This window comes from Muscardinus avellanarius (genome assembly GCF_963383645.1).
Source record: "Muscardinus avellanarius genome assembly, chromosome: 20".
Taxonomy (NCBI): Eukaryota; Metazoa; Chordata; class Mammalia; order Rodentia; family Gliridae; genus Muscardinus; species Muscardinus avellanarius.
Window position 1 is genome coordinate 24287028 of NC_137806.1, and position 11802 is coordinate 24298829.

The 11802-nt window shown below is 44.3% G+C and overlaps 1 protein-coding gene across 1 annotated transcript in view; it reads right to left on the bottom strand.

The window, feature by feature from the left end:
* Nucleotides 1-11802, bottom strand: part of ITIH2 (inter-alpha-trypsin inhibitor heavy chain 2) — a gene marked incomplete at both ends in the record, with an annotated part of 35215 nt that overhangs the window by 22309 nt on the left and 1104 nt on the right. Inside the window, 5 exons of the mRNA XM_080717112.1 lie at nt 536-698; nt 3430-3534; nt 5211-5380; nt 8043-8075; nt 10278-10358. Coding sequence (XP_080573238.1) covers nt 536-698; nt 3430-3534; nt 5211-5380; nt 8043-8075; nt 10278-10358 — 552 coding nt within the window. The remainder of the gene's footprint in view (nt 1-535; nt 699-3429; nt 3535-5210; nt 5381-8042; nt 8076-10277; nt 10359-11802) is intronic.

Sequence of the window (11802 nt, forward strand, 5' to 3'; positions counted from 1 at the left end):
CTGTGTTGTGATATAGCCAGGATGCTAGCACCATGAAGCTTGGACCCTCCAGTCACCAGGGACACGAGCCAGATCAACCTCCCTGCTTACAAAATATCCAGCCTCATGTATTTTGTTATAGCCTCATAAAATGTACCAATACACCCTTTTTCATTCTATTATATTTTTATTTATAAGGGCATTTATGTTATTAGGATGGAGAAAAAGAGGAGAGCCATTTTTAAGTTATTCTGTATTTACTTCCTAGATCTGTCCAAAAGAGAAATTTCCCTGTATCTTCTGCCTTTTTGTCCCTCCTTTGTCTATTTGCTTTGGACAGCATATAGCCAAGAAGGGGCTGATCTGGTATTAAAATCTATAAAGACATGGTGTGGTTGACTCCGAACCCAAGTCTTTTCAGTACACCACAGTGTTCTGCAGAGTTGAGTGACTGTATAAATCAGCACATAGAGAGCGGTCACAAACGGAAAGTCAATAAACCGGGGCTGGGAACCACGGGCGTTGATGTAACGCACTCTGCAAGCTCAGCGCTCACCTCCATGTGTTTGGCCAGCCGCCCCGGCTGCAGGTGGAGCTTGTGTTCATAGCTTCCCAGCTTCCTCCACTTCACTTCCTGGTAATGAAGTTCAAACTGCACCTTTGCTCCGGGGACAACGTTTACTTCTGTCTTGAAGTTCTCCATATCAAGAGCTCTGCTCCTAGGTGTAGGAACCCTCCACATAAGCCATCACACACCTGATGGAGCAGCACGACCCAGAATCCAGGTGGAGGGCATCTGCTTTATACCTGGGTCACCAGAGCTGCTAGGTTGTTCGTGAAATAGGTACAATAGAGCACAACTTGTAGGTCAATTTAATCCTACCAAGAGATTCAGTCTTCTACCCGACTTGATGCCAGAGCGTCTTACTGATTTAAGTGTTATGAGAAAAAAGCTACCATTGGTTGGTCCCTAGTGGGTACCAAGAACTTCACACACATCATCCCTGACATAGTACTCCTGAAGGGTGGACATTGTCACTCTCGGTTTTTAGATGGTAAGCAGTAAGGACTGTGGAGGATGAGTCACCTGCTCAAGACCCAACAGCTTGAGGTTCCAGTTGTAGCTCCAGGACTCAAACCCAAGTTTAGCTGCCTACGCTGCATTTTGAGACATATCCTAGGGAGTCTATATTCTTGACAGTCCTCAGAGAGAATTCCATTATTTTGTCAAAGTGCACACCTATTTCCAGCATAAGACATGCAGGGAGTTTAGTCACTATATATAATGAATCCAAAGTGATCACTGATCTTGAGGTGTATATGGTTTTAAAGAGGAAACAGCAGGATTGTTCAGCGAGGGTGATTCCAGTATCGGGATTATCAATGAATGATGCTTCTGAATGAGATAACTAAAGAAGCAAGGCAAGACTATGCATTACCAGCCCACTTAGGATGAGGGAAGTACTGTAGACAGTGTGCTTGAATGTTGGATAGTTAAAGAAAAAAGAAGAGTATGGCCTGGTGCAAAGTTTTGAGGCAGAACATGCAGGGAAGGGCATGTTTATCTTAGGAGTGGGCTGGAAGCTGAGCTCTGCGTTCTGACACATCTCCAGTACCTAGAAGAGTTTCTGTTAAAAAGAATTATTCATAGGATGGACAAATGAATGAATGATGTGGACCAGATTATGGGTAAAGATGGCAAAATGGTTCAAGACAGTAAAAAATGGATTAACTTGTAGCGATATTTGGAGGTGTTTCTCCTGCTTGGAATTTTCCTTTTTCATTTCTCTGTCTAGCTCAATTCCAGGTATTTATTTGGGCTCAGCTAAAACATCAGTCCCCTCTGAAGACTTTCTGGACCTCCCAAACAGAATTACATCCTTGGTACTCCCAGAGCGTTCTGCACCCCTCCAGCTGAGCACCTGTCTCTGGCCACGTGACAGCTACTGTTTCTGCACGTGCATCCTTCACAAGACCGTGTTTTGTCTTTGTGATGCTGCTGCCTCTAACAGAACTGGGTACCACGTTGACATTTGGTGCCTTTCTGTAGAATGAACAAACACAGGAGCAAAATGAAAGGAGCTTCAACTCGAGCTAAGTTTAAGGGTGTAGAAGGGAGACAAGGAGGAAAATAAAAACCCATTGGAGGAAGATAGGTATGCAGTGTAAGAAATGATGCACAAAAGACTCCCCTGAAATTTCTTGCTCGAAAGGCTGTTTGTGTTTGGTTTGGTTTGAGGTGGTTTCTCCTTCCCATTATTTCATGTGACCATAAAGAAAAAAAATCTCAGAGTCTAAGCTTAGTAACTGATGCTTTAAAAGGTCCTGTCTTCTAAAAATCTACCAATAAATCATTAAAGCAAACTCCAAAGCTGTCCTTTTTTGTAGACAGTAAGATATGCATCGGGATCATCGTTACTGTATTTCTGTAGATCTCTGCACTTTTTAGAAAGGAAATCAAGACTCTGATATAAAGCATGCTACCTTAGTCATTCGTTGTTAATTCTGTTGTGTAGTATTTTAATAAGGAGATTAGAACTGAGCACCTGGATAATCGTTTAAATAATATTTCTTTCTTTATTCAGAATTGGTATACTTTAATGCAAATGACTAGAAAGAGTTGAAGAAATGCTTAATGCTTCTGGTTACTCCACTATCCAATGAAATAAAATCAGTAAGATGTTCAGGGGCCAGAAGATGAAGAATGAAAGAGTTCATACAATAGAACACATGATCTTCCACCATACTCTCTTCCTATCAACACATTTGCAAGAGTTTATGCCTAAATATTCTTTTTTTTTCAGTCCTAGGGATTGAACCCAGAGGTATTCTACCTCCAACCTATACTCCCAGCCCCATTTTTTATTCTTCATTTTGAAACAGGATCTTACTAAGTTGCAGAACCCCTCACTAAGTAGCTAAGGCTGGCCACGAACCTGCGATCCTCCTGTCTCAGCCTCCCGAATGCTGGGATTATAAGCATGCGCCACCACACCTGGCTATAAATATTCCTTTTTTTTTTTGTGGTACTGGGGTTCCTGGAAACCCTTCTACCTCCAGGCTACACTCCCAGAACCTATTTTTATACTTGTTAAAATTTGGAAACAGGGTCTCTTAAAGCCAGTGCGGCTGACTTTGAACCTGCGCGATCCTCCTGTCTCCACCTCCCAAGCGTGGGGATCACAAGCATGCTCCACCACTCCCAGCTAAATATTCTTAATAAATTAATCTATACTTACAAAAAACCCTCAATGTTTATTCACAGAGTATGTATCTCCCTGCAAGACCCAACCTACTTGAGATCCCAAACCCAGGAGTGGAAGATGGGCCCACAGGGAACTAGAAAGTCTGCTGCCCAATTCTTCCATCTGAGCGAGCTGGGTGTCTCTCTGGAGCGGGCGCCTGGGGGTTGGCACTGGAGGGACCAGGCCAGCTCTGCACCCGGCTTACCTCACCAGTCCTGCCGTCTTGCCCTTTGCTCTTGCCTGCGCGTAGAGGGCCCGGCCCACAGTCTTCTCTTTAATGGCACTGGTAAAGGTCGTGCCATCTACAGTCCTGGAGAGTGACAGAAGGTGACCAGGTGGTCAGGAGAGTAGTCTTAGCAAAAGTAATGAACAACAAACAACCCAACAAGGCTGATTTCATGAATGGGGCAACGACCATTTCACATCTGTAGGAGGCATTTGAATAATTCATGGCTGGGGCTCCCTTTATCTGGCTGTGCGACTTGAGAGGGCTAGGGTGGCTTCCATCCTAAAAAGTTTCCTCACATACTGTGTGTGTGTGTGTGTGTGTGTGTGTGTGTGTGTGTGTGTGTGTGTGTTTTGTACTGGGGACTGAATCCAGGGGCAGTCTCTCTCCCCATTCTTTTTATTTTTTATCTTTTTTTTTTTTTTTTGCGGTACTGGGGATGGAACCCAGGGCCATTCTACCACCGAGCTACACCTCCAGTCCTATTATTTAGTCTTTATTTTGGTGGTACTGGGGTTCCTGAAAACCCTTCTATCTCCAGGCTACACTCCCAGACCTAACATATATATATATATATATATATATATATATATATATATATATATATATACACACCAAGCATGGGGATTACAAGCGTGCGCCACCACGCCCAGCTTATTTAGTTTTTATTTTGAAACAGGGTCTCACTGAGTTGCAAAGGGCCTCACTAAGTAGCTGAGGCTGGCCACGAATCATGATTCTCCTGTCTCAGCCTTCCAAATGCGGAGATTACAAGTGTGCGCCACCACATTGAGCTTTATTTTTTATTTTGAAACAGGGTCTCCCTAAGTTGCTAAGGCTGTGGTCCTCTTGTCTCAGCTTCCCAAGTACTGGCTTACTAGTGGTCACTACACCTGGCCTAAGTTTTTAAGACAAAGGACGTCATCTTTCATGCTAGAATACTTGGAACCTTGATGAAAGATAGAAAACATATTTTGGCCAGTGTGAGGGTCTACACAGCTCATTTTAAGTTGTGCCAAGTAAGACCAAAATAAATACATATTTCATATTCTGTTTTTGTCTCATCAAACCTTAGACAGGATGAGAAGGGAGGAGGAGGAGAATAAAGGAAAACAGAACAAAGAGATACCTAGAATAAATTCTGATTATGATTTAAATATAAGAATTTATTTAAATAGCATTAAGTGTGATTTCTAAGCTGGGCATGGTGGCACACTCCTGTGATCCCAGGAGTATGTGGGAGGCTAAAAAAGGAGGATCACAGGTTGCAGAACAGCCCCAGCAACTTAATAAGGCTTTCTGCAACTTAGACTCTGTTAAAAAAGGGGGGGGGGCTGAGGCTGTATCTCAGAGGTGGAATGCCTCTGGGTTCAATTTTCATTACCAAAAAATTATAATTATAATAAAACATGTGATTTCTAGATATCATATAATACCACCACAGAAAGCTTTCTTTCTCCTTTTGCTTTGTAGAGGAGCAGTAGTGGCGCACACCTGTAATCTCAGTCCTTAGGAACTGAGACAGGAGGATCATAGGTTCAGAATAGCGTTAGCAACTTAGCAAGACTTGCAGCAACTTAAGAGACCCTGTTTCCAAATAAAAAATAAAATAGAGCTGGGGATGTAGCTCAGAGGTAGAACACCGCTGAGTTCAAACCCCAGCACCACAAACTAACTAACGAAGGTGGTTTCTAACCAGGAGCCACGTTGACCGTGAGTGGCGCAACGTGGGTTTCTGGCTGCGCAGAGGAGCTACTCACATGGAGAAGTTGGAGATGAAGGCGCCTTTGGGGATTTGCACGTCGAACACCACATTCTGGGGCTGCGGGGAGTTGTTCACGAGCTTGCTCTGGATGACGGTGCTGGCCATGCGAGACGTGATGGTGGACTGGACTTTATGGCTATAGAGAGTCACTTGATCCACGGTCTCCTGCGATCGGCAAGAAGGCGAAACGGTTCTCACAGAAGCCTCACGCGGGTGTCAGCATGCTCTTGACAGTCCACAGCAGCGTCTATTATCCCTTATGAACAATTCTAGGGCATTGGTAGATCTACAGCACAGCGACTAAGCAGACTCCTAACCTCTTGGAACATGCGCAGGAAGAAGTTGGCCTTTGTTTTGAGACATTTTGAGATGGTGTTTAGCTCCTTGAGACAATATCTGCATCTATCTATCACTTACTTATGTGACATATATCTATCTACTTTTTTTGGGGGGGGGTAATAGGGATAAAACCCAGGATCATTCTACCTCTTAGCTACGCTCCCAGCCCTATATTTAATTAATTAATTAATTTATTTATTTATTTATTTATGGTACTGGGGGTTGAACCCAAGAGCATTCTACCTCTGAGCTATACCTGCAGCCCAATTTTATTTTATTTTATTTTTGGCCTCACTAAGTTGCTGAGGCTGGCTGAGAACCTGCAACCCTCCTATCTCAGCCTCCCTGGGATTATAGGCATGTACCATCAAGCCTGGCTTTTATTTTTATTATTTATTTATTTATTTATTTATTTATTTATTTATTTATTTTGGTAGTACTGGGGTTCCTGGAAACCCTTCTATTTCCGGGTTATACTCCCAGACCTATTTTATATTTTATTTGGACACAGGGTCTCTTAAGCCAGCGAGGCAGGCTTTGAACCAGTGCGATCCTCCTGTCTCTGCCTCCCAAGCACGGGGATGACAAGCGTGTACCACCACGCCCGGCTTATTTTTAATTTTGAAACAGGGCCTCACTAAAGTTTCTGAGGCTGGCCACAAAACTGCATTCCTCCTGTCTTGGTCTCCTAAGCACTGGGATTACAGGTATGTTCTATCATACTCGGCTTTTATTTTTAATTTTTGAAACAAGGTCTCTTTAAGTCGCTGAGGGTATTGCTAAGTTGTTGAGACTGCCTTAAAACCTGCCGTCCTGCCGGATGTGGTGGTGCACATTTGTAATTCCAGCATTTGGGAGCCTGAGACTGGAGGATTGAGGTCTGCGGACAGACTCGGCTACTCAGTGAGGTCCTGACTAAAAAATAGGGCTGGGTGTGGCTCAGAGGTAGAATTCCTCTGGGTTCCATCCTCAGTACCGCAACAAAACAAAGCAAAACAAAAAAAGCAAAGAACCCTGCAATCCTCCTGACTTGACCTCCCAAGTAGTGGGATTATAGGCATGTGCCTGGTCCTACCCATTTTTTTTAAGAATCCAGGTAGAAAATGGTTGTGGGAAGGAAGACTGGATTGAGAAAGGCCAGGAAAGAACTTCAAATGCAGGGACAGAGCTAGGGAAAGGAGGCAGCCCTGGGGTTGGACACACCCTTCTCCCCGCCCGCTCCCCCTTCACTGTGAACTCCCAAGAAGCCCAGGGGAGGACGCAGAGCACAGCCCACTGCCTTTGGACGGTCTCTGGCCACCGGAAGGTCTAGTTTGAACGTGTCAAGGAATCGGGCCATTTCATGCCTGACAGTTCCATTGAGACTTTTTCATCCCTCACTTTCCAAACCTGTCAGGTATATTTTATTTTATTATTTTATTTGTATACAGGATTGGACCCAGGGTGTTTTACCTCCAAGTTACACCCCAGCCTATATATTATATATGGCATCTCTCCTCTATCTCTCTCTCTCTCTCTCTCTCTCTCTCTCTCTCTCTCTCTCTCTCTCATATATATATTATATATATAATATATATAATATATATATATAATATATATAATCTCTCTCATATATATATATATATTTTTTTTTACTGACGATTGAACACATTGGCATTCTACCTCTGAGCTACACCCCCCCAGCCCTTTTTAAATTATTTATTTATTTTTATTTTTTATTTTATTTTTTGTGGTACTGGGGATGGAACCCAGGGAAATTTTACCTCCAGATACACCCCCAGCCCTATATTTTTAGTTCTTTATTTTTAAAACAGGGTCTCACAGAGTTGTGAAGGGCCTCGTTAAGTACCCGAGGCTGTTCGTGAACTGCGATCCTCCAGTCTCCACCTCCCAAATGCTGGAATTACAAGCATGCACTACCATGCCCGGCCTATTTTTTATTTTTATATTTGCAACTGGGTCTCGCTAAGTTGCAAAAGTTGGCCTGGAACCTGTGATCCTCCTGTCTCAGCCTTCCAATTATTGGGATTACAGTCATGCACCATTATACCGGCTCTACTTTTAAGTTTTGAAACAGGGTCTTGCTAAGTTGCTGAGGCTGGACTCCTCCTACCTGAACCTCCCAGATACTGGGGTTACAGGTGTGCACCACCATGTCCGTCAGGTGTCATATTTTAAGTCAAAACTGTTAAATTGGAGTAAATAAAGATGATTGAAAGGTGAAACCTATGCTGATGGCAAAACTCAAGAAAATAAAGAGAGGCTTCTTTTCAGCCCTTGGTGACATCTGTCTTTTGGGGAGTACTGCATTCATCAATGCTGCGTTTTAGAAACACTTCAAAACAGAATTGGGCAAGGGGGTATTTCAAAGGCCAGGTAAACACTCTCGGGATGAAGACAAAGGAGGAAACCGAATGGATCGATTTCAGCTACCCATTAACAGGAAAATCGTTCAGATACCGGCGTGTAACAGAACCAAAGCGCTCACCAGCGTCTCTCCTGATTCGTCAGAAAGGCTTCTCTGTGGAAAGAAGTTAGACAATCATTCTCCAACTGTGCGGTGCTCTTCTTGCAGGCAAAAACTATTGTCTCAGTGAAAAAAAATTCCCTTCAATAATCAGTTCATTCATTGGGGCTGAGAAATATATATGTATATATATCAAGTGGTTTTTTTTTTTTTTGGTACTGGAGATGGAACCCAAGGGCATTATGCCTCTGAGCTGCACCTTCAGCCCTATTTTCGTTTTTTATTTTTAAACAAGGTCTCACTAAGCTGCAGACAGCCTCACTAAAGGCTGGCCTTGAACCTGTGAATTTTGTGTCTCAGCCTCCTGAGTATCCCCCTTGGCTTTTGAACAGTTTTTTTTTTTTTTCTTTTTTGTGGTACTGGCAATTGAACCCAGGGGCATTCTACCTCTGAACTACACCCTCAACCCTATTTTTAATTTCTCATTTTGAAACAGGGTCTCACTAAATTGCTGAGAGAAGTAAGTAGTGGAGGCTGGCCACAAACCTGCGGTCCTCCCATCTCAGCCTCCCAAGGACTGGGACTACAAGTGTGCGCCACCATGCCCTGCTTCAAATATTCTTAAAAACTATTTTCCTGCTGGTGATTTTTCTGAATGAGTCTCTCAGCCATTTTTGGATACGTGCACATCACTTTATGATATAGTGCTGGAAATATTTTTAAGCCGGGTGTGCTGGGGCACACCTGTAACCCCAGTAATTGGGAGGCTGAGATAGAAGGATCACAGGTTTGTGGATAGCCTTAACAAGTAGTAAGACTCTCATTAGCTTAGCAAGTCTCTGTTTCAAAATAAAAATAGAATAGGGCTGGAGGTATAGCTTGAAGGTAGAATGCCCTGGGTTCAATCCCTAATACCACAAAAATAAAAAAAATGTAAAAATCCAGTGTTGGATGTCTCAGTAATCAAGTTTTCTCTCCTGCAGCCAATAAAAACTCTGACATGGGCCTGCTGGGTTTTAATATTATCGATCTACAAAAGACCTGGACTTTAGAAAGTCAAGCATTCATATTCATACAAAGTTAGTCCTCAGTCAGCTTAGTGTGTCTTCCCCAAAGGCCTCTGTCTCAGCGTGTGGGAGAAGCCAGACCCTTCCCGGCATCGCACAGCGCTCATTCCCGTAGGTTGGGGGATCGTGTCCGTGCTGCCTCTGCGGCCCCCCGGAGGAGGCTCCAGAGAGGCCGGTTCTCTTCCCAAAGTGCTGTCTGAGCTGTTTCCCATGGCGGAGTGGCCAGAGGAAGGAGACTGGGTGGCTGCGGGAGAAGTACCCGTCACCACGGGGTTGAGAAAAACCCTCCTAATAGGGAATTCTGTCTTGTAACAGAACAAAGTCATCCCATGATGTTAAAGTTTGCAGAAGATGCATGGCCACGCATCCCCTAGAAACAAAAGGAGGCCCGTTGTTGGAGAATGCTGGAGAACCTAATGGAGGTCTGGCTCGATCTCTCCCTGATGGTCCTCCCACCCTGATGGTGCTCCCACTGGGGGGTGGGGGAAGGAAACCAGGGAGCTAAGAACTGAGCTCTGGAGAAAATCCCAAGACAACAGGTGTCAACAACATCTCTCTCTCTCTCTCTCTCTCTCTCTCTCTCTCTCTCTCTCTCTCCCTCCTTTTCTTTCTTTCTGGTACTGGGGATTGAACCTAGAGACATTCTACTCCAGAGCTACACCTCCAGCCCTTTTTAAATTTAATTTAATTTAATTTTTTTGTGGTACTGGGGTTCCTGGAACCCTTCTACCTCTGGGCTACACTCCCAGACCTATTTTTTAATATATATTTTTGAAACAGGGTCTCTTACGCCAGCGCGGCTGGCTTTGAACCTGCGCGATCCTCCTGTCTCCGCCTTCCAAGCGCGGGGATTACAAGCGTGCGCCACCAAGCCCTGCCTTTATTTTTGTTTTGAAACAGGGTCTCGCTAAGTTGCAGAGGGCCTCGCTAGGTTGCTGAGGCTTGCCTTGAACCTATAATCGCCCTGTTTCAGCCTCCCAAGGACTGGGATTATAGGTGTGCACCACCACACTCGGCTGTGGAAAGCCTCACTAAGTTGCTGAGACCGTCCTTGAACCTGTGATCCTCCTGTCTCAGCCTCTCATGTCCTAGGAGTACAGGCGTGTGCACCATGCCGGGTTCCTCTTACCTCTTTGTAGACAGGATCTCTTTCACTTATTTACCCTTTTGGAAGTAAAGCTCACCGTACCTGATAGCGCCGATTCTCAGACATAAATCCAACTTCGCCAGGGGCCAGTTCCATAAGACCGAGATCATCATACTCTGCAAACTTAAGAAAAGAATTTAGGAGGTTTATCTCTATTTAAAACTATTGACAGCACAAGGGAGAGTGGGACGTATTTATTATATTGTTTTATATTCTTCTAGTGCCTCTGGGCCAATCATCTCATTATTTTGTGCAATGGTTTTCATATCTCTATCTGTATCATTAAGAAATCATTACACACATGTATATCTATTAGATATCTATGTAATGGTTTCATATATACATATTGGTACCCGAACTGATGATTGAACCCAGGAGAACTCTACTTTTGAGCTACACTCCCAGTCCCCCCTCCACTTTTTAAATTTTTTGAAACAGGGTCTTGCTAAGTTGCTGAAGGCTGGCCTCAAACCTGCGATCTTCCGGTCTCAGCCTCCCTGGTCCTGGGATTATAAGTGTGCGCCACCACGCCCGGCTTTTTCACTGTATCTGTGTCTGTTGTTAGGTCAGAGGTGAGTAAATGGCCGTTAACACCTCAGATTTGTGGGATGCAGGACTTTATAGTCCTGAGTTTGATGGGACAGACATGTGGCGGTCAGAGTGACCCAGGGCTTAGGTCGGCGCCCCGGGGAAGTATTTGGGCAGGTCTAGGGGGCCTTAGCAGCGTTGGGCTGGACAAGCGGGAGCCATTCATCTTGAGTTAAAACTCTAGGTTGGCAAGGAGTGCCATGTGAATGACTGAAAAAGCACAAACACGTTTGGGAGAATTGGCTTCCATCTGAGATTCCTAACACACTCTGACGGCTTTCAAAGTGTTAGGGGGAAAAAAAAAAGATAGTTTCTAAGAGGAGCGATTTTTCCTCCCTCCAGATATGCCATCGGACTCTTTAGCAGTGGTAGTTAATCAGGTCCGCCAGCAGCACAGCTTTCTGCACTCGCAGGACGGCCCCGTAACGCCTTTTGCTTTTCTGGCATCTAAGTAGCTGTTGTAGGACTTTCAGAGCGACTCAGCCCAAGGCTTCCCTGCACTGGGACGGCGAAGGATCCAAGCCAGAGACCGCGAGCTCCCTGGGGATTCAAGGAGACTTGAGGTCTTCTGCTTTCATTGAAATATTTAGAAAATCTGTATTAAAAGTCATGTTCACTTTGGTATGCCTGCGATCCTCCTGCCGCAGCTCTGTGTACTGGGATTGCAAGCGTGACTCCTCCCTCCCTCCCTTCTTTCCTTCTTTCCTTCCTTCCTTCCTTCCTTCCTTCCTTCCTTCCTTCCTTCCTTCCTTCCTTCTTTGTCTCTCTCATACTTGAGATTGAGCCCAGGGGTGTTCTACCTCTGAGCTATACTCCGAACCCTAATTGATATTTTATTTAGAAACTTCTGACTCTTAGGGTTAAAGGTGTGTGCCCAGTAAATGATTATATATATATAATCTCTCTCTTTTATCTTCTCTCTTTGATAACTAAGTCATCTGTTACACATAAAGAACTGGGCAAGCTGATATAGGACACA